The sequence below is a fragment of the Excalfactoria chinensis genome, chromosome 13 (assembly GCF_039878825.1).
Source record: "Excalfactoria chinensis isolate bCotChi1 chromosome 13, bCotChi1.hap2, whole genome shotgun sequence".
Taxonomy (NCBI): domain Eukaryota; kingdom Metazoa; phylum Chordata; class Aves; order Galliformes; family Phasianidae; genus Excalfactoria; species Excalfactoria chinensis.
In genome coordinates, this window is record NC_092837.1 from 15,940,274 (window position 1) to 15,967,431 (window position 27,158).

Below are 27,158 nucleotides of genomic sequence, written 5' to 3' on the forward strand. Positions count from 1 at the left end.
TTCCCCGTCGCTGTCTCGGCCTCCTGCATGCTCTGACTGCAGTGCAGCAATGCTGGACTCGGCTTCCAGCACTTCTGCTGCAGAAACATGTGCCTCTGCCCCTTGCTGGGGCCTGGCACAGGGTGTCTGGCACTGCTGCTCCCAGTATCTGTGGGGTTTCTGCAGAAATCTCTTGCATAAGCTGTGGCAGCGCAGTGAAAGCAGCCAGGGTGGGGAGGAGGAGGACGACGGAGTGTTGGCTACTGACAGCATTGACCACTGCTGTGTGGGGCTGCCCCTCGGCTTCCTCAGGGCCACTCCTGCTTTGGGATGCTAATAGGGTGGAGTTGATTTTGGGAGGGCTCCTGCTGGAACCTGGGACCCTCAGGCAGGTCCTGGAAAGACAGAGGGCAGAGGGGAGACAGCACACTGCTGCTGTGTGCACCAACAGCTCCTGGCTGCGTGCTGATCCATCATATGCTCCACTGTGGCACTGCTGCAGAGCCTTGGTTGCAGTATGGGTAAATAAATGGGTAAGAAACAATGGATTAATGTACTGCTCAGAAGCTGCCTGACATGATGGGGTGAAATTGGGCTGACAGTGCTGGAGCAAAGAGGGCTTCATCAGGACTGCAGCAAGCAGGTCAGAGCCTTCCCTTGTGTCACGCTAGGCCAGCGCTACTCCTGGGCACTGGAGAGAAGCTCAGCCCCAGCTCTGTGCATAGAACTCCCCTGCCCAGGCCAGGTCTTCTCTGTGCCCAGGGCCAACACAGATAAGCACCTCGAACCAGGGTGCTCATGATGCACTCACTCCATCACATCTCATAAGCATAAGGCTGCCAAGCAGTGCTGGACGTGGGCTGGAAGTGGGATGTAGCAGACACAAATGCACACATGCATGTGTGCACAGACACCAACAGGAGTGGCCCATACCACACAAGTGCCAGCAGCAGCACTGGGTTGCCTCACACTTACTGCACAGGGCGGATGGCCAGTGCCCAGCCATGGTGCTCAGGCAGGCAGGACCATGCCTGCCCAGTGCAACTCAGCCACTGTAACATCCCAGCAAGCTGTCGGTGGGAGAGGACACCACTGAAAAATCCATTAACAGCAGCCAGGAGTAGGAGGGAGTGGGAGGCCCCAGTGCAGTCTTGCTGTGATCGCAGTATCCACCAGTGAGGGAGCAAGGAAGGCAGGATGTCCCCAAGGGCACCCACCCCACGTCCTGTCCCTCTCCTTTATTTCTCAAAGCTCAGCAGGGAAGGCAGATGCCACATGACACAGGCAGCTGGCAGACACAACGAGCCGACACGGGCTTTGCAGCAGGGTTTATTAGATCTGCCAGGTAACAGCCATCACAGCAGAGCTGCCAGTGTCACCCCGAGGGTGGCACAGGTCCATCCGTGGCCCAACAGGAACTCACATCTACTGCGCCCTCCGGGCCATCAGCATCTCTCTAATGTTATCTTCTGCTTCCTTCACGCTCCGCTCCAGGTACGACTTCTTCTGCTGCAAGGCAGAAACCCAGAGGAGAGTTAATGTCTAGTCTGGCACTGGCAGCAGTGAGCATGCCCAGGGCAGAGCCCCAGCACTGCCAAGGGTGCAGGACACGGTGCTTCCCCAGGAGGGAGACCATCCCCAGACACATCCTGGAGGTGTCAGTATTTTGCCTTTCTGGCTGGGCAGTGGTCGCATCAACTGAATTTTGTTCCCTCTGAAAGCTCCTCAGAGCTGCTGGGCTGTATCAACCGTGGAGCTACAAAGGATCTGCTAAATTAAATGCAGATCCAAGAAAAGGAAATGAGATCCCATGTTTGGTGCCCAGTGATAAATGAATGCACCACAACATGCTTGTGCTGCCATCAGCAGTGGCACTGAAACCCCTTCACACACTCAGGTTAAGAAGGTTCTTTCCCAGATGGGATCCTCAGAAACCAGACCCTCCTTTCTATCTGCTGTGTGTTCAGAAATTCCCTACTGTCACCACAGAATGTGTATGTTTCTTTAATCATCTCTCATTATCCAAGGCTTGGCAGGGAAGCAGACCGAAGCTGTGCATCCTAAGATAGGAATTCAACAGACAGCATTTTTTCCTGCTAGTCCGGGTTCTCCTAGGTGACTGGAAAACATGTATTTGGCTTTCCTGACTACTTTCTCTGGGTTTCCAAACGACAGACACAACAGTCTCTCATGGGTGCCAGGCCTGTAGAACGTGTTCCTGTCCCCATGCTGTTCCAGAGCTGCCCCAATGCAGGGCATGCCAGTGTCTGGTGCTTCAGCAGAGCCCACTGGAACCACCATGGGCAATACTCCCAATACTCTCAAGCTGAGGCTCCCTCACACTGTCCCCATGAGCACAGCGCAGCCCCAAGCTGGAAGAATGATCCTTAACACCACAGGAGGTGGGCTTGGGGCATCACAGAACCATCTGAGTTGGAAGGGACCTCCAAAGGCCATCCAGCCCAGTCCCCTGCAGTGCACAGGAACACCCACAGCTCCATTAGTGCTCAGTCCAGTCTGACCTTGGCTGTCTGCAGGGACAGGACACTACCACCTCTCTGGGCACCCAGCGCCTCACTGCCCTTATCCAGATGCTGCACTCCAGGTGAGGTCTCACGTTGCAGAGCAGAGGGGCAGATCCCCTCCCTCACCCTGCTGGCCACACTGGTTTGGATGTACCCAGAGCATGGTTTGTTCCCTGGGCTGCAAAGGCACATCTCCATTGAACTACTTCCCAACCACAGGCAGAGGAACCCAGTATGATGTGAATGACCTCCAGATCCCACTGGCACTAAGAAGAGCTGCACTGCTCCCAGCACTGCCCAGGCACAGAAGGTGGTGTTAGGGGTGCTCAGCCCCAGCCTCACCTCACTGGAGCAGAGCAGCAGCAGGGCTCAGGTATGATGTGGGAACTGGGTGATGTGGCCTCCAGAAGCTGATGCTGCACTCATGGCACCTAGCTGCTGGTGGAAGGCCAGATGGACTGGGTGTGTGCCATAGAACAGTGACTGTCGGCAGCAAAAGGGTGGTAAAAGGGTGCTCTGCTGATGGCCTCAACTAAACGGTGTGAGAATGCAGGGCGCTGGGGTGTGTGACACAGAAGTAAACCCATTCGCACATGGTGCAGTCCTGCTGCCATCCGCACTCCCAGAGCTGACCCACTATGACTCTCCCATACACCCACCTGAAATTCCCATGCCGAGAGGACAGCCCTTCCGCTCCCATTTCTAAATACCGAAGAACTTTCATTTAAGCAGTAAAGGTTAACAACAGCTAGGGCTGGGGTTACAGTAAAGGGCTCCTTGTCTCCCTGACGTGGTCACAGACACGTGGGATGCCTCTTGCTACAAGAGCTGCTTTTCAGGAAGCAGCTGGGAGGCGGCCCGGCGTGGGTCCCTGCTCAGATGCCTTGCCGGAGCTGATGCACGAGCAGGACAAGACATCCCCAGCCACTGGGAACTCCAGCCCCTCCTCCCCAAGCATGAGGGGCTTGGGCAGGGACCAGGCTTGGTACACTGCTGCTGTGGGGATGGTGCCCATGTGGATACCTACACAGGATTGAGCTGCTGGGGATACGGGCAGCCCTGAGCAGGGCAGGATTCAAGGGATTTGTATTCACAAGATGCATGGCAGAATCAAAGTGTTCCTTCCTGCAGATCTGAAGCATGGCTTCTGTTTAGGTAATCACAGGAGAGGGAGCAGGAACTTGTACCGATCCCCTTCTCACCACAATTACCGGGGTCTAGACAGGAAACTCAGAGTCTCTGATGCTCTTTCCCGGGGAGCAGTGCTGTGAGCCAGCAGGGCTGACACATCCCCACCCATCCAGGCTGTGTGTGGGGCTGGCAGCACAGCTCTGAAGTCATCCTTGAGTCTGTTCCAGCCTGGCCGGCACTGCTGTGCTGCCAGTAGCCGCTAGCTGTACAAGGAATGCCCTCTGCGGCCTCCCAGACTCCACCTCTGCAATTCCTGCACCTGATGCTGCCTGGCATTAAAGGAATTCTGAAACTGCAGGCTTGGAGGCACTAAATGCATTGGCTTTTTGGGAGCACTTTCTCCAGCTCTGTTCTCTGTCAGCTACTCTCTGCTCTCAAAGGTTCAGAACACTGCCTTGCTGCTGTGATCACCATTTCCAGCATCTCCCACGCAGGGAGGAATGACCTGAGGCTGCAGCCCTGGTGGTGCAGAAGCAGCTTTTGCTGCAGGAGGAGCAGGAGGCAGCCCAGGAGGCAGCTGAATGCACGCAGGGACATAACAGGATTCGCAGCAACAAATTTCCGAGAGGGCAGCACGCTCAATATGCACCTTGAAATCCAACCAGCTACCCTGCTCCAGAACAGGACAAACTCCTGCACCCACCCCATCACAGGCTGTCACCCATCAGATCCCATCTCAGCCACTCCTTGCAGAAACAGCTGCTCCAACCCCTCCTACTCAGCTTCTCCCCTGCACAGGAAGGGCACTGCCACCCACACTGGAACATGTGAGACAGCCACTGCTGCCACTGCAGCTAGCAAGGCCCAGGCCATGTGGAGAGCAGCTGAGAGAGCAGAGTTGGAGAAAGTGCTCCCAAAAAGCCAGTGCAGTTAATGCTTCCAAGCATGCAGTTTCATGATTCCTTTACACTAAACCCTGTAGCCAACAAGTTCTCGTCCCCAGCCAGGAAACTGGCAGCAAAGCAAACCACAGAATTACTGATGTCTCCAAAAGCTAGCCCTGAAAAAATGTTTTCACTTATATCTGCTTTCCCTGCCTGGCACCAAGAAAGAGAGTCAGGACCCACAGCCAAGACCTGCTCTCCAGGCAGCAGAGCACATCCCTCGTGCTGTTCACAGCTGTTCACAGGGTCAGACCCCCCTGCACCTCTCAGTACCCCTGCAGTCATGCCGGGGCTCTCCTGGGCTGCCCCCATTCACCCCAACCTTCCAGTTCTTGGGAGCCTTCCCCACCTCCAGGTACTCCTGCAACCCTCCTAGACCCTGTGTGTGGGGCAAGGGGCAGGAATGGCGCATGCCAACCTGGCACAATGCACCCAGTGCCCGGAGCATCATAATGCCCAGCCTCAGTTGGGGGCTGGAGGAGATGACACTTCCAAGGCACCACTCACTGCAGCACGGGGGCAGGTCTGTGCCCAGGTGCTTCTGCACACAATGAAAGCAATGCCCTAAGTACTTCCAGCTGTCACTACCCTGTTTCACAGCTTGAACTTTGCTCTCTGATGCAGGTAACCTTCCACAGTCTGCTCCCTGACCAGCTCCACACTATGTGCTCTCAGCAGCTGCTGCAGGAATTCTGGATTTAGTGCAAATACACCTGCAGGTCACAGCCCTGAGGAACAGCTGCCGTGGTTAGCAGACATAGACAGTGACCTCCTGACACTGCATAAACCTCCCACCTCCACGCTATTGCATCACGCTGTGAACAGCAGCCAGGCTTTGTCCATGATGACACATCCAGACTGTGCATTCCTGTCAGATTAAGGAGCCAGCATCCACAGATTCCACAGCGAGAAAAAAAAAACATTCATCAGCTCCTTGTGGATCAGATTCAGATGATCAAAGCACCATACTCACTCAGCATCATAATCGGAGCACCACTGCCTTCAGAGCGCTGCCCAGGGCTGGCAGCTCCATGCAGGGGTTTGGGGCCAGGACTCTCAGCTTCAACAGCCAGCACAGCAGTGCTGTGCTCAGCAAGAAACCAAAGGACAGCAGCTAATATTTATTCAGGCTGCATTATGCCTAGAACTCACAGGTGCTGCCCTTTTTCAGACAGCGGCTTATCATTCAATTCCTGCTTCCTTTGCTTTTTAAGTTTTACTTCTGTCTCCTTACCACAGCTTGTAAATTTGTGGCCTGCAAGCAGAAGTATGAGGTGCCTAAACTCAAATTAAAACATCTCCCAGCAAATTGAAGGATCTAGAAATGGAATGATATTGGACAATCCAAAGCACGGAGGAGTGGCTGACGCACTAGAAGGCTGCGCTGCCACGTGGTGAGATCTGGACAGGCTGAGAGTTGGGCAGGGAGGAAAATTATGAGGTTCAACAATGGCAAGTACAGCCCTACACCTGGGGGGGGAATAACTGCACGCATCAGTACAGGTTTGGGGCTGAGCTGTTGCAGAGGAGCTCTGCAGAGAAGGACCTGGTATCCTGGGGTATTGACCTTGTGACCAAGAAGGCCGATGGTATCCTGGGGCATATGAAAAAGAGTGTAGCCAGCAGAACGGGTTCCTCCTCATCTACTCTGTCCCGGGAAGGCCACATCTGGAGCACCGTGTCCAGTTCTGGGCTCTCCAGCTGAAAAAAGATGGGGAGCTGCCGGAGAAAGCCCAGCAGAGGGCCACAACAATGATCAGGTTCTCAACGAGAAGAGGAGGCTGAGGGGGAAATCTTATCAGAACTTATACATATCTAAATGGTGGGGCCAGGCTCTCTCCAGTGGTGCCCAGCAACAGGACAAGGGGAAATGGGTTCAAACTGAAAGGCAGAAGCTCCATCTGAACAGGAGAAAGGATTTCTTTGAGAGTGACAGAGCACTGGGACAGGCTGCCCAGAGCAGCAGTGGAGTCTCCTTCTCTGGAGATACTCAGAACCCACTGGAAGCTTTCCTGTATAACCCGCTGTCAGGAGCCTGCTTTAGGGGGTGGGGAGGGCTGCTCAGGATATAAGTTCCAGGGGCCTTTTCCAACACATACAGTTCTGTGAATGCGATTCTCACATATGTATTTATTTCTTTTACACCACTTCCCTACAACTCCAACGTGTGAGGATGATACACACTCAGGTCCCTCCAAGAGTCCTCCCTGGCACACCCCTCCCACACACAGAAGACTGCTGTGGAAGAATGCCCTGGAGTCTTCAGTCATGATGCAGTGCTTCAAATAGGTGCCCTGATATAACTCATCTTGTGACAGTCTCAATAAACTTGCCTGCTTAGTTTCTCTATCCCCCAAAGTTAAATCAGGTCATTTTTGGCATTCCTTGCAGGCTCTGCGTGCACACTCTTTGGGAAAGTGATAAGCAGATCCCATGATAGAGCAGAGAATGCACCCTCAGCTGCAGAGAGCCCTTCTCCAGAGGAACGTGGGCTGTGCCATGGGGCTGTGCCACAGCACAGAGCTCTCCTGCACAGGGTCTCATTGTGCCCAAGAGATGCACTGTGCTCACTGAGTTTTCCACTTAAAACTTCTCCTGAACAGCACTCAGCCATTCTGCAACAGGAGACACCAGCAGCCCACAAGCAGCACAGAGGGGAGCCCCACACCCCCCAGCCTCACCCTGCAGCATGGTGTGGCACACTGACACTGTGAATAACACAGCAATTACCAAATATTTAGATGCACTTCAGACTTTCCAAGCAGCAGGGTTATTGCTCTCAGGAAGTTGCCTGTAGTTTGCTTAAGAGTGAACTGCAATAGGAAGGGATCACAGCTGGTTCCTGACGACAGCCACTGACAGCAGCATGATGATGCCACCCACCAAGGAGGAGAAGCAATGATTCAGGTCCTTGGGTTTTCCCTCACTTTCCACAAGGCAATGGGGACACACAGTCACTCTCAAGCCATCTGAGCTAGAGAGAGGCAGCACAGTCTGCCCCAGCTGGGAAGGAGATGTAGCATCATAGAACCATTTGAGTTGGAAGGGACCCCCACAGGCCATCCAGCCCAGCCCTCTGCAGTGCACAGGGACACCCACAGCTCCATCAGTGCTCAGAGCCCGTCCAGCCGGACCTTGGCTGTCTATGGGGACGGGGCACTGCCACCTCTCTGGGCTCCCTGTGCACATAACTGTCATGTCAGACACATGGCAGCTTGTTAATTAGAGGTGGAGACAGGTGCTTTCCATGACCAGGAAGTGACAGATCATTCCAGTGAACTCGTGCACCCTACCCCAGTGGTGTCTACCAGGGAAAGCTGATGGGAAACGTTTCAGTAGGTGGCAGCAGAAATATATCTGCCGTGCAGGCTCCTATTGGGACACTCCTTGGAAAAATCACCCTTCTAGAGGAGAGTTCTCAGACGCATGTTGCTCTGGGCTCGATACCACACTGCTGGCAGCCTCATGGCAGTAGTCATGTCATATACAGAGAACTGGAGAGGAAACTCACCCTGGTGCTGAAATCCCCACATTCTGCCTGGAAGGAAGTGTGCTTCTTGCAAAACATGGTAAGTTCCTTCACTCTCTGCTTCAGTTTCTACATTCCTGCAGAGCCAGAGTGGCAGAGCAGAGCACCTGCTAGCACCATGGCTGTTGTATAAACCAAACCACATCTCCATCTCGCTCTTAGAGTTGGAGCCAGAGGAGGCTGTTTTTGAAGAAAAATGACTTCTGTAAATGTAAGAGACTCAAAGTCAGCCAGCAGAAGACATGAATGCCTGAGCAGTCAGCACTTCCCCAGTCAGTGCCCGTGGGCTCATGGGCAGAAGGGAGGACATGGCCACATCCCCCCAGGAGCTGTCAGGCAGAGCAGGGCAGCGATCCGACAGGGCCAGCAGGAAGTTGTGACAGCCTCCCGCATACCTGGAGAGCAAGGTGTGGCTCCGCAGAGCTGACTCAGGGCTGGGTCAGGCCTCCCACACGCAGCAGCACGCTTTGCAAATAATCGCTTCCTGTTCTCCCAGGGCAAGACAGAGGAGATGGGGGCGGCAGGTATGTGTAATCCCCCTGCCCAGAGCCCTGGAATCGCCAGGCACAAAGGGCAGCGAGGAGCAACTGTTTGAGGCCGGGTGACTCAGGCAGGCACAGCGCGCTGGGTTTGTGACTAACTATTACTCATGCAAGGAGGAATTTGGAGAGGGACCCACGTCCAGCTCTGCTTGCTGCTTTGGTTATTTCCACTGCCCTAAGTACAAAGAAGAGCTTTGACAATGAATCAGACCCTGGTTTAAAATGACAAAGAAAGACTTATCTATCAGTTCAAACAATTTCAACATGTTCGTAAGAGCAGCTCAATGCTAAGCAGAGGAAACAAGCAACATTTTCAGACTCTGATGACAAAATGCGTGCTCCTGGGTGGACAAAGCCATTGAGACAGTGGAAGAAGTGGTGGTGGGTTTTTTTTTATTAGCGTGTAATGTACTTCGCTTTCCCCGACTGATAAAGGAATGCCAAAGCACTGGCACAGTTTGCTTCAAAAAGCTTTTTCCATTAGATTTGTGTGTCAGAACAAAACCAAAAATCCCAAATCAAGCTCTGGGATAAACTTGTTTTGAAAATGCCTCTGTAACGAAGTTAAGAAGGATTTAAAAGGAAGCATTCAACATACATATTAATTATAATCCCACCTCTATAATCTACAATTATACAACATAAAAGGTAAGAATAGCAGGGAGAAAAAAAAAAAGAAAAAAAAAAAAAAAGCTGCCAAATTCCAGTTCCCCCTTCATGAGGCCTTTGCCCTTTCATCTAGTTTGTGTGCTCACTTTGCAGTCTGCCATGCAATGAAGGGTAACACAATTACTAATTAACTTATTCCTTGCAAAATTTGGGAAGGTTGAAAACTTTATGCTGTGAATGACTGCTGCAAGTGAAAACTCCAGCCCTGTGAGCATCATACACGTGACACTACAAATTCAGGTCAACCTACAGGCAATCAAAGGGCATCACCTACAGCCCCGCTCCAGAAAAACAGAATGAGTTTTCATAAGCTATTCTGTGTCTGAGCTGGTGGGAGATCCTTTCCAAGAGCTGGGAATTCCCTCTTAAATGTGATTATTTTCATGCTCCTTCACCTGGGAGGTTACAACTCAGCATTTTGCAACTGGTGACTTCTGCGCTACTTAACACATGACCAACTTGTTAAGCAATTTTCAGCACAGACACACACCTATTTGATCTTTATCTAACAAATCTCGTACAGGGATGTGGACCAGTATAAAAAACATACACCTTCTTCCTTGCAATTACTGAAGAGTATTTGTTCCCTTTTGAAGCTACAGGACACGAACTGCACACAACCAACTTTCATTTACCTGAGAGTGAAATTATGCGATCTGGATAGAAGGAAAACATCACAAAATACATGTAAGGTAGGCTGTAAGAAAGCAACCCTCTTACTGTCTTCTTCACTTTTCACAAGCAACATTTAAGACAGACAGTGAGGCTTTAAAGAGCCTTGGAAGCAAGGGGTAAGCATGCTTGCTTCTCAGGCTCTTGAGAGCAGAGTCAATCCAGAGGATAGAAAGAACTAAAGCAGCATTACCCATGCTCAATATTTACCTTAAATTTGTATTGCATCAGTCCAGCATCAGAGGACTTCTCCATTAAGAAGGTTCTGTCCCAAGAGCATTAGCTCCAACACTCTCAATCTTTTCATCTTTACATTACATTTAAGGCTTGTTTTGCTCATTGTTCAGAGTATTTCCCTTTTCAAAGGGGAAGAAAAATTCTCCTGCGCTAAAAGACACCCAGACCTACAGGGAAAAGAAACAAATGAGCTTCATCACTTCAAGCTTCATCACAACAAGCCTGCAGGTGGAGAACAGATGCGTGCCAACAGCTCTGTCCATGCTCTGCTCTCCTATGGGAGCAGCTGTGGATGCCCCCATGCTGACAGGAAACTACCTCTGGAAGCTTCCTTCCTGGACCCAAGGCCTCCTCATGGCCAGAGAGAGCTAATGAAGCTCCCGAGCATAATTCAGGCTGCTGGATGAGCAGTGGGGACAGAAGCACAACAGCCTTCCCTGGAGGAGACAAGGCCATAATGCCAAGAGGACTGAGACCAAGCCAGTGTCTGACATCTTCTATATGCATACTTAAGGCTGTCCTTAGAAGCAAGGGGCTGCTGCTGCTGTGACAACTTTAAATCACGTCCTGAGCACATGGAGATATGCTAGCAATGCAATAGAGAAAAACACACTCTTCCAAAGTAAGATCTGCTCTAGGCTAAATCATAGAGAGCTATTCTTGAAGCTTCCCCCTTACAAGCCAAACACAAGCATTCCTTATTTTCCCCTGTTTATTTATGTGGTGAAGCACACCACACATTCCTGGGCACTGGCCTATCCATTCCAACTATGGGATCAGAGCTCCCATACTGCAAATCTCGGGAAGAAATTGGCCCAACAACTGCTACCTTCTGGTGGTCACCCAGCAGTCTGCAGAACTTTCCACACATCTCAAGAGACTAGACTGCACACCATTAAAGCTACCCTCTGAATTGGCCTCCACATGGACAGCTTCAGCACAAAACTCAAAGGACTGTCCAAAGAACTGCTGCAGAGCAGGCCATGCCTATACTGAGAGTACAAAGCACCAGCTCTCAGACTCTGGCACTACTCCCTAGACACACCTCACCCGCTTCAGCCTTAGCTGCCCCAGGGAAGGAAAACTGTGCTGTGGCAGCCAGCAGACACCCTGCTTGCACAGCAAGAACAGGGGTGCAGCCATGGCACTGAAGAGCTGCAGTGAGGCCATTCCAAAGTCCCCAGAAAGCATCACAGAACAGACGGCTGGAGTGCAAGCAGGTTTGTGTCCAGGCAAACCAGGGAAGACCTGTTGCTACATCTGACAACCAAGCACCTCAAAGCACCACAATTCAGTGGCATTTTCACTTCAGCACAAAGGAGTCCTGCCAAACCTGATCACGGAGCAGTTTTTTTCCAGTCATGAACAAGAGTTAAGAAGCTTTCTGCGTGGGATGGGGCAACCGGACACTGCGCTTTGTTTCAGAAATTCTTTCTGCGGCCCGTAGCACTTGGCTGTGCCTTCCCCCAACTTATTTTCAACTTCAGACAGACAGAGAAGAAACCAACCAACCCTTTAGCCCTACTGCATTAAACATTCAGATGCCATACAAGTGCATAAAGAATTGTATGGGAGACAGGCGCACAGCAGTGCAGTGGGCAGAGCCTTAAAAACCAAATTCAATTCCCCAAGGAAGCTGCAGGTTACTTTTGCCCTTTGCATGAAGGAGCTAAATTCAGTGGCACAGTCAACAGCACAGCACAGCCTCCCCCTTATTTGTTATTTTTAGAAATTCAGTCTGACAACGCCTGACGACTAAACATGCTGAATATAGCAGGAGAGAGAGGGATTATCAGATATTATCAGAGAAAACACACAGCAATAATCACTTTCTCCACCCCTAATGAAGAACCAATTTTCCATGTCTTTGTAATATCAGAGTTTGTTCTTTTCAAAATGCCACATTTATAAACAGAATCCATCTAGCCCTACAATGGAAACGGATAACATTTCCTGAAACAAAGCATTGTTCCACCCCTCACATATCATGTTTCCTTAAAAACAAGGGAAGAAAAACATTACTTGGTTTTTCTCTTAATACTGCACAAACATTGCTGAGCTTAAAAGAGTCAGTGCTCATCCCTTTAGAATGCTTTCAAAATAGATTTACTCATACCCTTCGCACTGTGAAACACAACAAGAATTTGATATTATCAGGACTGGAAAAATCCAATAGCCACGCTTAGGCAGGAAGCTTCCCATGTGATGGCAGGGACTCATACACTCAGTCTCTGTAAAAGCCAAGAAGGTTTTGGTAAGCTTCACTGGCACAGCCTGTAAGCAAGCATGTGCATTTTGTAAGCAAGCCTAGACAGTCACTTTGGATTCCAAAGGATTATACACAATGTGTGAAGATAAGTTTGCTAAATGCGTATATATACACATTCATACCTACTTTAAAAGAAGGATAAAACAACTTTGTGTGCTGACTGACTGGCAGACTATGTCTGCCCCTGTTTGTTCATACGTATCGAAAACCCCTTTGGGTTTTCAGAGCCGTGCTCACACAGTTCCATTCACAAAGGACATGGAGTGCATATTCCAGCAAAGCTTTATTTTCACAGCTCTGTACAAAGCCGGCCCTGGCTGTCCTCACTGCTTTGCTGTGTGGTGAGCAGCAGGGAGAAGCAGGTTAGCAGTGTCACAGCCCTGTCCTGATGCTGACATAAAAGAAACAGTGCAGGTCTTCAACAACAGGCAAACACAACAGAGGGGAGTAAAGGAAAGAGAATAACTGCAATCACTGTCAGAAAAGAGAGAAACAAACCTCCGAAAGAAGAGGCAAAACCCCTTCCTGCTTTCAAAGTTCATTTTGACAACTGTGAATGTCAGGAAACCCAGCTCACACCTCCAAAGCAGATGAAAGCCCACATTTTCACAAACTGCTAGCGCTCAGGAGTTCTCCTTACAAACAGCTGAGAAGAGTTCAGCTGTGAACCCAAACTTTATTCTGCACTCCTCCAGAATAAAACTGAGCTAGCAGCGACAGCACTTCTGAAATTCAGATTTATATCAAAACTGCACATTTCATAGTACCTTGGCAATGGCTCTGTAACTGCAGCGCGCAGTTGCCTCCAGCTCATGCTATGAGAGTAACCAGGTGAGTTGCACTGCACAGATACTGGAGAACTTCTCTGGCCAACTTAAGTAACAATGCGAAGTGTAGTAAGATGACGTACAATGAGTAATAAGGTAGTTAATATGAAAAATAGCTTTAATTTTTTGTCCACTTTTAACAGTTGATGAAGGGATATTATAACCTGGTTATCTTGGGCTTACATTTATTTTACAACAACATAGTGGGAGCACGAGGTCACAAAGTTTCACATTCTTTTCTCTTTCTGTCACCACTTGTTTTCAGCACAGCAAAATTCTCTGCTCCTGTGATAAGAAGACTCAGGTATTTCCCTTGAAATGTTACTTTCCAGCAACTGTCAATCTAATCCTCTTCCTTAGCGAATCCCAAGTCCAAGGAATATCCGTGAAGGATGTGTGTGAAACAAAACTGCCAGACATCTGGAAACTAGTTAAAAGATGGACCTGAATGTTCAATTAAAAGAAACTGACAAAAGTTTTGGCAATCCAAGACTTACTTTTAATAGTTAAACAAAAAACAATCTACATGGCAACCACCTCCCCACTTCTATGAGCTTTTGAGACAGTTACTATTGCTGGGAATTGCAATTCAGTGGCCATAACAATAGACCTGAGGCAACAAAGAGCTACAAAACAGTAAAAAAAACATCTGTGAAGCAACCACCTCCAAGGCCGAGTGCAAGAACGGCAAAGGTTATGATCTGGGAGTGGGGGGGGAATTCCATCCACTCTCCTGAACTCAGCAATATGAAAGTTCAGGAGGTAAGATTATGCTCCATCAGGAACAGGGAGAAACTGAGATGCACAGCTGAAAGGTACAGTAGCCAAAAATGTCAAACGCGCTCCAACCAGTTCCAAATGCAGGCACACTGCGATGAAGTTCTATAACTTCAGTGACAGTGCTGGTTTTATTCAAAGCCAGTGTTTTCAGGCATGGTCCCAGAGTAGCCAGGATACAATCACACTTAATCACGTAAACATAAAAAAGGACTGTGCCTTGCCAGCATGAATACTAGCTGACATATACAGCCTATCCATGGAGCACTTACTTTCCTTGTGTAGAAAGGTTCTGCTGGCCCCTTATTATCTGACACAGAAAACGTGGCAGGCAACACAACCTGCTAGTTCCTATGGCAAAATGTGTCTTAAGAAGAAACGCACAAAAAAAGCCACAAGTTGTGAAAAAGCACAACCTGACTTTTACTGTAGTGTAAATAGGAAACAATAGAGACCACACAGTCCTGTCTGAGCACCTACTTCCTATTGCTGCTTGTCCCTACTTTCCTGGTCTGCACGCTAACCTTCTCCAAAACATTAACAGATTAGACAAGCAGCTTGACTCAACTCAGCCTATCCTTGTTATCATTCCCCAAAAGCTAAGGAACACAGTTATGTATTGATTTTATTTTAGGAGCATTAAGAATAAAAAACAACAAAACACTAATGGCCTTGGGAGAAGTACAGTCTAAACACCTTCTCCAAAGAACTGTGATCTGTACACAGGACCACTAGAAGATACTCAGCATTCAGATGATGGCATGTTCATACAGACTACTTTGTACGCCTCAGGTATTCCTCTCTGCCTCAATAAGCACTCCCTCCATAAGAACACAGGAGTACTCTGATTACATCATTACAGTCCATCCTCCCTAGGGTCCAGTCTTCAACAGCAGCCATAAGTAGATGTCTAGGGCAGAGTTTAAGAACGGGGTAAGCATATATGGCACTTCCTCCTAATATTTTCCCAGCCTCCAGACATTTTTAGATCACATACTTCCTTAATAGGATGCAATTTCTACATATTTGGAAATGCTCAAAGGATTTCTTTTCCTTGAATCTGTGCAATTATCCTGCTCCAAAATAAACTTTTAATACTCAGAGCAAAGAGCTTCCCATCACTTACCTGCTGCAAGTAACCTATGGACACCCTCTAAGTACTTTTAAAGCTAGCTCCTACTAGTTTCACTTGAAACCCGCACATCCAGTTTTCATATCAGGACACAGAGGGAACAATCAGTCCCTATCTGCTATCTTAACACTCATAAAGTTTGTAGACCTAGCAAAGAAACCACAGCACACAAATTACCTGTAGGTTACTTGCGACAGCCCTCACGTTCCCCACCAGTTACCTGAGAATTAACAGTATCACATAAAAATAAGCAATGTAACAAACAGTACCTTGTTGACCTTCAATGTTCTGTTTTCATCATCTTTACTAGACAAAAACTTACCTCTAACTCCTTAATTTTCTCTTCTGCTATTCTCTGCTTCTCTAAAAGCTGATTATGAATGACTCCTTTAGACTGAAGAATAAACCTACAAGTAAAAAAAGAGACAAAATCTGCTGGATTTTGCTTTTAAAAAAATAAAATAAAATAAATCTAACCACTGCATGCTTAGCTGCACAATAAGTTTAACTGCGATGACCTCTGAGAAGTATTCATTCTCATCCATGTTCTAGACAAAGACAGAAGAATGAACCATGAGACAGAAGAACTGACCCAAGAGGCTCAGAAAAATCAGCTGGAAAACACTTGCTGCCCGCTACTAAAAATTCATCGTTATTTAATGCCTCCAAATAAAAATTTCCACTGTTAAAGACTCCACATTTTCTTTCTGTTCATCAGTGCTGTAATGTTTGCCAACCTTCCATCTTCAGACCTATCTTAACATTCAAAAAACACATATAGAAGACCACTGAAATACTAAGCTGGATGGCAAACAACACAACAGCAGAACTGCCATGTCATCAGGCTCGTCTCCCAGGTTTGCTTGCTGATTTCACCCATTATTCTGCAGGAAGAAAATGAATGCTCACAGGTTGCCCTCTACAATCAGTGTTCTGGATATTTTAAAAGCAGTTCTGGGATACAACTAGCAAGGTAAGTCCTTCTTATCTAATAACATTCAAAGAGATCTTCAGCAATGACAGCATAATAGTATGGAAATACAGTCAAGGAGAATTGACCAGCATCCCGCAAAGAAGTAAAGGACAACCAAGTTCAGATGAATTTTAGGAACCCTCCATAGCTGCCTCTTGTCCTTCAGACATAAAGGACGCACAAGACACAGATCAGCCCCTTCCCTACTTAGAAAGTCCCCCAGGGGATTTAGAAGGAGCCTCTGTGGGTCATACCAATGAGGTCAAGGTCTGCCCCAGCACTACAGAGCGTCTGGGACAACACCATGCTGCCAGGTGACAGGAGCTCGTGCTTGGACAGTTACAGCTTCGTACAGTGCAGCATCAGAATGCATTCCTCATCTACCACAGCAAAGCCTGCAATCCGTGTGCAGTGCCATCTCCAACGACAAATGATATTATTAACAGGTTTGCTCAGGGCCTGCAAGATGTTCTTTGAGCACAAATGGAGTCCACTCTGTTTGGCTTGAAATTCAGCCTACTCTGCACCAGCAACACAACAGCCAAAAGAAAAACTACGTGCCACATTCATTCCTGAAATGCATTGGAATGGAACTGTGGTTAATTACAGCAGACGGTAAATTAAAACTCCTCAGTGCTGCTATTAGCTGTGCTTAGCAATCACTTCCTCCTCCTCCTCTCCTTCCTCTCTCTTGTTCCACACCACCCTGTCTTTTCTACAGGAATTTCTGCTATGTTTTCTACTTTGGAATTTTCTCCAATCTTCCCTTATTCTTTTCCAGTCTCTCTACTAGTATCATCATGGCTGTCATACTCGTTCCCATTCTTCACAACACAGCACACTCATGCTCTCTCCTCCATTCAGCTCCCCGTTTCAGGCAGTGGTTACATTTCCAGTTCCCAGCACACGCCACCGTGCAGACAGAACACAAGAATCTCATTCAGCCCTGTGAAAGTCCCATCCACAACCACCCTTCTGTCAGATGCAAACCCCACAGCCAGGCAGATGGGAGCTGCTCTTCAGAATCATCACCTGCATCATCACACTGATGCTCCTATACTGCATCTGGATGCTGGATAAAAGAAACATGGAAAGAAATATACTGGAAAGAAATATGAGATTTCATATCCCCTGTGGGTTTTGGGGTGAAGACAACATTGTGCTTTGCTCCTGCTGTAGCTGTCATCAGTGAAAAAAGCAAAGCTGCAAGGTGCCCTCAGAATTTCCTGCCACAAGGTCACCAAGCCCTCAATGATCACAGGTACTGCCCCACGTCTGTCCAAGGCCACATTCTCAAAGCTGAAGCTGCAAACCCATATCCACAATTAAACATATAAGTCTATGGTTTCACTTTTCAATGTAGTAAAGACTGAAAAACTCACCAGTGTTTTAGCTTTAAGCTTGGGATACACACCTTATGAACACCTTGGCCAAAGTTTTTATTAGGAAATAACATGGCTTAAGAAGTAACTGAAATAGCATGGAATTTCTGTTCACTAGGTAAGAAGTGCCACAGACAGGGCACCTGTAATATAGCAAGATACATCACTGAAAGGCTTCCTGCACAAACCACTCTGCCAGGTCCATCCGAAGAGGCTCCACACTCATAGCTTGGGCACAGATGACTTTTAAGTACTGGCATTCCACAGAAGACAACTAGCACGACTCTTGCAGATAGCTGCAGCCAGCTGTGTCCTGCAGAAACGAAGCTCTTCTTGCTTACATGCAGACACTTTGCAGCACACACCAGCTGTCAAACACAATACCTACACTATCAAAAATGAAATACTGATTCAGAATGACACAGCGTCACTGAATGCTTTAATTAGAAAGCTTAACAAATAATCTTGCCATGGGAGCTTTTTTGCTACTAAAAAATTACCAGAAATGCCCTACTGCAGGAGGGGGCCCTAGGCAGCCTGCTCTAGTGGTTGGCAACCCCATGCATGGCAGAGGAGTTGGAAACTGATGAAGGCCCTTCCAACCCAAGCCATTCTATACTCTGCCTCAAAACAGACAGCTTTTCCCAGCCTTGGTTGCTCACTCATTTAAAAGGGAACAGCAAGTAACACCAGAGCAGAATATGCCCTATTCCAGATGCTTACCAGATTACCCAGTACTTACATATACAAAATTACAAGAGAAAGTGACAGAGGACTGGGGTCCTTCAGGACAGCAATGCTCAGCCAGCTCTGAGATGCCAACAAGAACAGCTCTAGAACACAGCCAAGTATTTTTGAACCAGCAGCATCTACGTGGCCTGGCATCCCAGCAACTGCTGGTTCATAAAGAGCAATGCGAGGAACAAAAATAGAGCATAAGGGAACTGAAAGAGAAACCTCACTTTAAATATTCCCATTTGCTTCTATTCTTTTCCCTGCAGTCCCCTGCTAGCTCCACATTGGGTATTTTGTTTCTCTAAGGCAGAGCAAGTGATCTATAATACTACAGGATGAGTTGGTTGCTTCCTTCTGAAGAGATCTTTTCCTCCAAATTTGAATTTCTAGATCTCATGTCCCACTTGGTCATTATTTACATAGGACTCACTCATACCCTGGCCAAAATGGTCTTCAGGCTCCAGTTACACTGTTCAGTGATGCTGTTAACTTCATCTGTGACATGTACACACCCACCAAGTGATGTTCATACTATGTAAGTAATTCCATAACCCAGTTTGTTTGCACCAAAATGTACTGTTTACTCGACTTTAAAACACAGTATTAGATACTGAAATATTCATCTGTTAATGAATGAGGTTATGGAGATGTTTGTTCAGCACACGCCAGCCTTCACTATGACATAGAACATATTGAAGTTATTAAAGGTGGAGTAACAGTGATGCTCATGGCAAAGGTTTTCCATTAACAACATTTCCAATTACTTGCAACCTCAGTCAACTTTAGCTTTCATGTCTGGAACTCCTGCAGGCAGGCACCTGGCCCAATGACAAGCACTTCTCCCCTTCTGCTCTGTTTGGTAACAGTTCAGGTGTTTCTCAGGGAGGACAGAAGCTGGCAGTCCGCAGGTGCGGGGTTTTTGGAGAGGCATTTTTAGAGGTAGAAAAGTTGCAAAACAATTTTAATTAATGGTAGATCCAGAAATCCACTCGTTCCAGCTTCCAGCTCACACACAGTGATTATAACATCAGCTTTAAAGTCCCCTTTATATTTGGGAAACTCTTTTTTCCTTAACATAAGTTTAATGCAGAAAACTGTCAACTCTGTACAAAGTCCTAGTATTATCCTATCATATATGCTGTATTTCCAGAGGAACCTAATATGTACAGCACAGTTGTTTGTACATAATACCCTTCTCCTTGAAGCCAAGCATGTTCATTAGACTACTCCAAGAGAAAAGTTGGACTAAGCCCAGTCATGCCCTTATCTATTTAAAGACGCTTTTTAATTCTGAACTTGCACTGCTGTTCAAGCTCTGAGCGTACTCAGAAAGGGATTAATGCATATTAAGCACTGCTCAAAGCCAATGGAATAGAGGCTTCCAATGAGCTGATCCCAAGCAATCTAGCTTGACTGAACAGGAGCTGGCTGTTCACCCAGAAGTCCCCTTTTGCTCTCCCAGGGTATGCTTCTGTTTCTACAAATGATCCCTTATTCTACAACATGCAGCTTATAACAGGCACTGATAGACCCCAGCAAATTCCAGTTTAGCCACCCTACATGAGTAAGCCAGTTCCAAACAAGACAAGCCAGCAATAATAAAAAAGGAAAACCGTGGCTAATTATATTCTATGCTGCCACCCTTCACGTTCAAGGGTTTTGCATTTTTCAGTCTGATTTTGAATTTCCCATTCACCAGATCACAGTCTTTAAGCAGAGCTCCCACAGCAGCTCACATGGGTTGAAATGGTTGCGGCTTTTCCTCTATCTGCCATTACTTCAGAACCCCCCATCTCACTGGATCACCCAATATAGCTCAGTGTAACTGCCCCCCTTCCCCTTGCCAGAGCAGCACATACCTCACAGCAAAACAAACCCTGCAGCTTATATTGGGAGGGTTATACATGTACACATTCTAGAAGCAGCCATTTATAGTTCACGTGTCATTTTACCAGAGCGGTGCACCCATGCGAGCCCAGCAGCATGGGGAGGGGGATTAGCAGCATGGGCAGCATGCCAAAAGCGGTCTTATGTAGGCCACAACAAGGGGAACTTTTACTCAGATGAACACTGGTAAGCTATAAACCTATTTACCTAAAGGAGCTAAAGGAAAAGAAGAGCAACACCAGACTGGCTGCCTCTTAGCTGCTGCAACCTGCCCAGCTCACAGCCACCCTGCTGCAGGTTGATGCTTCTGCCCCAGTCCCTGGGCATTTCTTTTTTTTTTTTGGTGGGGGGAGGATGGGATCTGTCAATAGCTACAGTGTATTACATTACCTCAAACAAAGATAGTAACACAGCTTGCAAGCAGCAGTTTCTGCATTGCCAGACACTTAACAAGATGGTAGAATTATACCATTGTTCATACTTGGTTCTTTTAAAAAACTGAAATTGTGAATATATCTGAGTGTGTATTAAATATAGCACAACCCAAAATAACAAACCAGTACTGTGCTCAGCTTTTAAAGGACTTCATCCATTCTTTTTGAAGGCTCAAGAGAGATAAGTGGAATTAAAGGGAAAAAAAAAAAAGCAACCACCTCCATCTCATTATACAGGAATGGGGAACATCTGAGATTCAAAACCTGTGTGCAAAACAGCACGAGCATGACGGACTGCAGTCCATGGAGGTGAAAGCTTCACCAATAGTTCTCCCTCATTACTACCCTGGTTTAGTGACTCTAAGTTTGTTTTACAGTCATTTTTTGTTTGTTTGTTTTGCTATGCAGCAATGATACCCTGCAGCTTGTTGAGCAAAAGAAGCTCAAACTCGTGCAGCACTTCAAACAGATTTTTCTGAAGTGTATTTTCCACTAACCTTCAAAGTTGCAAACTGCAGAAAACAGAAGCAATTCCTTCCAATGACGGGAGGTCCAGACCCACTTCTGATACATCCGGGATTTTCAAGAACATCAGACAAATTTTTTTTAGAAAGAGCAATTCACACAGCAAACCAACAAAGCACAAAACAAAATACAACAATCAAATGAATGGGCACCTAGGAAAACAGAAGCAAGCAAAAAGCTGGCTTGAACACAAGCACCCTGGTCAAGCAATCCTAAATATGTTTCTATTAAAAAAAAATAAAATTCTACTGGTAAAACCTCAGTGATCTGAAAGGTGAGGTTTGTATTAGTAAATAAATAAGTGACATGGGCATACTGCCCTACTCTGACAAGCAAACTTATTTATTCTGCTTGGTAGCATCTCTTCATGAAGAGCCCTCACAGGCAAACAAGGAAGTCAAGCTGCATCTGTCTTGAAAAGGAAATCCATCCCCAGATGCAGGGGAAAATAATCTCCTTCATTCTTCCTGGCCTACCCAAACCAGAAGTGAAAACATGGGCAGAAATAGGGTAAACCACCGCAATGCTGGAATGAGAAGGAAGACCCAGCTATCAGTTCATGGTTCTTAAATAACAGCCTTCACTCCTGCACGCCATGAATCCCACTATTAAAACAACAGATCATCAAAGAAACCAATACAGCAAGTATCACAGAAGTGGGTGTAAGGTAACTGTTTCAGTCAGAAGAACTCAAGCATTACATTCACATAGGGATATTTCTGGTGCTAAATTTAAACTAGTTAGAACAAGATTAACTCCACTCGCTGTTTTCTCCTAATCATTAGAACAAACTTTTTTACATTAACATTCAGCCTTTTTTTTTGGTCCAGAAATGCTGTTTTGGACAAATCATTCCTTCCCAGAAAGCCTTTCACCCCTTCCCTCCCCCCGACTCCGGCTCCAACTGGCTGAAACGTTCTGTCAATTCAGCAAATAGTTCTGCTGAAAACAGGAATAAAAATTCAAGACAGAATTTTCACAGAATTTCTGAGTTAAGGACTTTGCTTCATAGCACTGCAGAACAGCGGGATGGGGAGGGCCTTGAAGCCCCCCAACTCAGGGCCCATCCATGGCCTGGGGCACTTCCAGGCATGGTGCAGCACAGCTGCAAGTACACACTGCTGCTTCAACCTCATGTCCAGCTTCTCACCCACCAGAACCTCCAAGTCCCTTTCCACAGGGCTGCCTTCAGGGAGTCCTTCTCCCAGTAGCAGTTCTTGTTGTGCCTCTGTACTCAACTTACATAAAATACAATCTCACTGCACAGCAGTGCAGCCTGTGCCCACCTGAGCATGCTCCATTTCTAATCCTGAACAGAACTCAGCAACCGAAAGTCCCAAAATCCCACTATTGCAGTTAACTATGAGAACCACTGACCGAGCACACCCTTCTCTCACACTACACATCAGCCAACAAGAGGATGGCAAACAACTACTGCCACTGACTGCACTGCTCGAGCTACAGACACCTGTAAAGGCTTCAACCAGATTACCGGCAGATTTCTGCTCTCTGTGACAACTCTCGAAAGACAGCCTACAGCTACTATACCCACACTCACCCATAACATGGTAAAGAGCACTGTTCAGGCTGCAACAACATCAAGAAATGAAAAAAATAAAATAAAATAAAAAATAAATAAATAATAATAAAAAAATCAGGACAAAGCCACAGTGAAACAAAGGGAGTTACATAGAACCCACTCACTTACGGTGCCCTGCAGCCTTTTGTTCCACACAAACAACTGTCTTGTTCAACACAACGTATAAACAGTGTCCAATCACAAGCAGCAGGATACAAACTGTTTTCTTCTACTTCACTGGACAAACCAGACTTTATGTGGAAAATTAAACTTTCACTTTTTCAATATTAAGATAAGTGAGCTTCATACTTATGATGTGCATATTGGCCAGAGGCAGAGACCAACACATTTGTCCTGGGATCCATTTAAGTATCACAGCACCTGCCAGCTACTCAGCAGCTGGGGTTCAGCACTGAACCTGCACAAAGCCTTACCTAAGGCAATGGGAAATAGTGGCCGCTTGTATTTCACAGGCCGACCTATACATAGTAACCAAACCATAAATACAATGCCTTGCCTGTCCTTCCATTCTGAGTGAGTTTTGGAAACCTGAGCAGGAAGCAGAGGATGGCTACCACGTTCTGCAGTGATCTGTCCTCAGAGAACCACACATATCCACAGAGCAAAACAAAACAAACAAAAATCAGCTCTTACTTCTGCATCCAAAAATACACCATTGGAAAATCTTCAGGAAACTTTACAATTATCTGTGATGTCTTAGTTAGAAGCAAAATCCAGAATCACACTAAAAATGGGAGTGCATTCAAACCCAAGAAATGCTCTAAACCCTTGAATCCTCTCACAGCTTTCACTCACATATGGTTCTGCCAAAAAATCCGTGTTGCTTTTAAAAAAATAAAAACTAAAAATTCCATTATTACAGCCATCTCTGTAGGAATAGTATACTCACAGAAACCCTTAAGCACAAAGGTGTGCTACAGTATTTGCTTGATTTTTACTTCTACAGCAAATGAGAGAAAACTAATGATAAAACACCAAAACAAAGTGGAACATCTATTTTGGCATGGCATGAAAAACTGCAGCGGTCTCCTCGCTGTGCCCAGCATAAAGCCCTGATGTTTTCCTTTGGTAAATAAGAAGCTGGTCCAGGTCATCATTTAAAGGAATGTGAAGGGAAAGGTCGGAAGCATTCAGACAAAATTCTGAAGCTTAAGCTTTCGGCATAGTTCTCAAAGCAGCATGATGATATCAGTTCACAAATAGCTCAAGCAGGAGTCCACCACAGTGGTAGTTGTCTCGGGCTACATAACAAGCCTTTCGAAGAGCATGAAGTAAGAGAATGAAAATGTATTTGGCATGATGCCACTACTCAGATGATATCCTAGTCAAACAGATATGTACAGTACACAGCAATTCATCACCTCATACTATGTGGCACTGACAATGGTTGTGTTGAACCAAAATTAGCTACAGTAAATGTTTAGGAACAACAAATGGACTTTCACATTTGCCAGTGGCTCAGGGAAAGCCTCTTGGGCAGGAAGCAGGCTCTGGGCTCAGAGCAGAAACCACATAATTCTTTTCAAGTAGCGCAGAAGCAAGTATGGAACTAGGTAGACTTCTTCCCAGGATACAGCACACCACCACATTCCTGAAACACTCCATTTTCACAAAGTCCTGGAGTAGCTTGTTCTACAGAAGTGTCTGCACTGTTCCCACGCACACAGCACGTATTAGAACACAGAACAGTTTGGGCTGGAAGAGTCCTGAAAGATCACCTAGTTCCAGCCCCCATGTGGCAGGCAGGGCTGTTGAGCACTACATCAAGCACTAGATCAGGTTGACCAGAGCTCCATCCAACCTGGCCTTGAACACCTCCAGTGACAGAGCATCCACAGCCTCTGTGGGAGCCTATGCCAGCATCTCAACATCCTCTCTATGGAAAACTTTTCCTTGTCATCTAAACTAAATCACTCCTCCTTTAGTTTAAAACCATTTTCCCTTGTCCTATCACTATCTAATTGTGTAAAAAGTTTATTTCGCTCCTGTTTAAAATCTCCATTTAAATTTTGGACTGGTCATAATGAGGTCTCCCTTCTCTTCCCTGGGCTGAACAAGCCTAGATCTCTAGTCTGTCTTCTAAGAGAGGTGCTCTAGCCCTCTGAGCATCTTTAAGGCTCTCCTCTGGACCCTCTCCAAAAGCTCCATACCTGTCCCAGTTAGAGGCCCCAGGCATGGACACAGAACTACACATGGGGCCTCGTGAGGGCAGAGCAGAAGGGGATAATCACCCCTCCAGCCTGCTGCCACTCCTCTATTGATGCAGCCCAGGACACAGTTGGCTTTCCAGGCTGCAAGCGCACGTTGCTGGCTCATGTACAGTTTTTCATTCACCAGAACCCCCAAGTCCTTCTCCACAGAGCTGCTCTCAAGGAGTACTTCTCCCAGTCTGTACTTATATCTGGGACTGTCCTGGAAGAAGTACACCTTGCACTTGGCACTGTTAAACCTCATTAGGTTTACATGGATCCACCTTTCAGCTCACCTCCATGACATCTGCAAACCTGCTGAGAATGCACTCAGTCCCATCATCTATGTCACTGATAAAGATGTTAAAGTGCACTGGTCTCAAGACAGACCTCTGGGGAACATCCACTTGTCACCAGCCTCCACCTGGACAAAAAGACACTGACCAAAACCACCTGGCTGTAACCATCCAACCAATTTCTTATCCACAGCTGGAGAAAAATAAAACAAAATAAAAAAACACAGCAAACTGAGCAACTATCAGAAGCCAGACTCTAAGCAGCAGCTTACGTGGGTTAAAGAAGAAAAGAATGAAGAAAGTAAAGTTAGAAACTGACTGCAGGAAAAGCAGCAGCAAATCCACCTTAAAGAATTCAGCTATTCAAACAAGCTGTCATAACATCACCAATCATCAGAGCTAACACTGATGCAGACACTCATCTTTTCTGCATAGCTGAAAGCCACTAGAGCTCCAACACTATTTACAGAAAACACACATATCTCTTTTGGTCATATGAGATGACAGTAAACTACACCACAGAGATATAGGTGTTGGACACATCATAACATCCCTTTGGTGGCTGAAATCGCCTATATGTACAAGTTAGCATGCTGCATAGTGAGTCAGCACACACATCAGACTGGAAACCAGTTTGTATGCTGCTCTTCATGAGGCTGCTGCAGCCAGAGCTACGCTGCCAAAATCAACCCAAGTGCATTACTTCAGGTGTAAGGTGTGTGACAACCATCCGGCACGGGCACGCAGCTTCTCGAGTGTGCATACCAGACTCATGCTCACTTCCAGACCCAGGGATGCGGACACCAGCCAGACACACACGCTGATACCAAGACGCGGTGCCCGCCGCACGCTGAGGCTCCTCGGGGAGCCCAACACACACCGAGGGACGGAGCGCGGGGCGCTACTCACATCCTGCCCACGCCCTCGTACATGCGAGTCTCGTCCACTAGCGTCATGATCTCGGTGTCGGTGAGGTGCGCGTGCTTCTTGGTCTTGCTCAGCTGCTCGATCTGGATGTCGGCGAGCTTCACTTTCTGCTGCGTGTCGATCACCTTGGCCTGCAGCTCCGTGAAGGCCTGCGGTGGCAGAGCGGCACATCGAGTGGCTGCGGCCGGGCCGGGTGCAGAGGGGCGGATGGGGCCCGACCGGACCGAGCCACCCAGACTGCGGAGAGAGGGCGAGGAGGGGGAGGAGAGGGGAGCAGCAGCCCGAGAAACCCGTCGGACAGCGCCGGACACCCGTTACCTTCTTCAGCTCCAAGTCCACGGGCGCCGCCATCTTCCCCCCTTCTCGGCGCCTGCGCGGTGGGAGGGGAGGGAGGGCGGGACGAAAGGACGAAAGAGAACGCAGCCGAATCGGTGGCCTGGGATGGAAGGGACCGCGAGCGTCGAGTTCCAACCCCCTGCCACAAGGCAGGGCCGCCGACCTCCAGGTCTGGTACCAGACCAGGCTGCCCAGGGCTCCGTCCAGCCTGGCCTTGAGCACATCCAGGGATGGGGCAGCCACAGCCCCTCTGTGCAGTCTGTGCACCTCACCGCTCTGTGAGGAACTTCCCCCAGCATCCAATCTAAACCTTCCCTCCTTGAGCTTAAAACCTTTCCCCCTTGTCCTGTCACCGTCCACACGAGTAAAAAGCTGATTCCTCTCCTGTCTATAACCCCCTTTTAAATACTGGAAGGCTGCAGTGAGGTCACCCCACAGCCTTCTCCAGGCTGAACAAGCCCATATCCCTCAGCCTGCCTTATCCTCATAGGATCATAGAATCACAAGGTTGGAAAGGACCTACAAGATCATCTAGTCCAACAGTCCTCCCATTACCACTGCTACCACAACCGTACCTCACAGCTCCTCATCCAGACACCTCCTGAACACTGCCAGGGACAGCGACTCCACCACCTCCCTGG

At 47.5% G+C, this 27,158-nt stretch overlaps 1 protein-coding gene across 2 annotated transcripts; it reads right to left on the reverse strand.

Moving 5' to 3' along the window:
• Positions 1-124: 124 nt before the first annotated feature.
• On the reverse strand, positions 125-26,812 carry PFDN1 (prefoldin subunit 1). 2 transcript variants are annotated; one of them, XM_072348014.1, is made up of 5 exons: positions 26,500-26,601; positions 26,164-26,330; positions 15,556-15,640; positions 15,411-15,453; positions 13,810-15,011 (listed from the first exon to the last, which is right to left on the reverse strand). In XM_072348014.1, exons 1-4 carry the CDS (start codon positions 26,530-26,532, stop codon positions 15,418-15,420), a joined length of 321 nt encoding a protein of 106 aa, XP_072204115.1. In that variant the 5' UTR covers positions 26,533-26,601; the 3' UTR covers positions 13,810-15,011; positions 15,411-15,417. The 2 variants fall into 2 exon arrangements, with proteins under 2 accessions (XP_072204114.1, XP_072204115.1); XM_072348013.1 differs by lacking the exons at positions 13,810-15,011; positions 15,411-15,453 and adding an exon at positions 125-1,488 and having other exon boundaries at positions 26,500-26,812.
• Between the last annotated feature and the right edge of the window lie 346 nt (positions 26,813-27,158).

Excerpts from the sequence above, each read along its gene's own strand:
- PFDN1 (XM_072348013.1), bottom strand. The coding sequence starts at position 26,532 with ATGGCGGCGCCCGTGGACTTGGAGCTGAAGAAG. Across the intron at positions 15,641-26,163 it reads TACGAGGGCGTGGGCAGGAT|GTTTATTCTTCAGTCTAAAG; the intron begins GTGAGTAGCGCC and ends TTTTACTTGTAG. Across the intron at positions 1,489-15,555 it reads AGAAAATTAAGGAGTTAGAG|CAGAAGAAGTCGTACCTGGA; the intron begins GTAAGTTTTTGT and ends TCTGCCTTGCAG.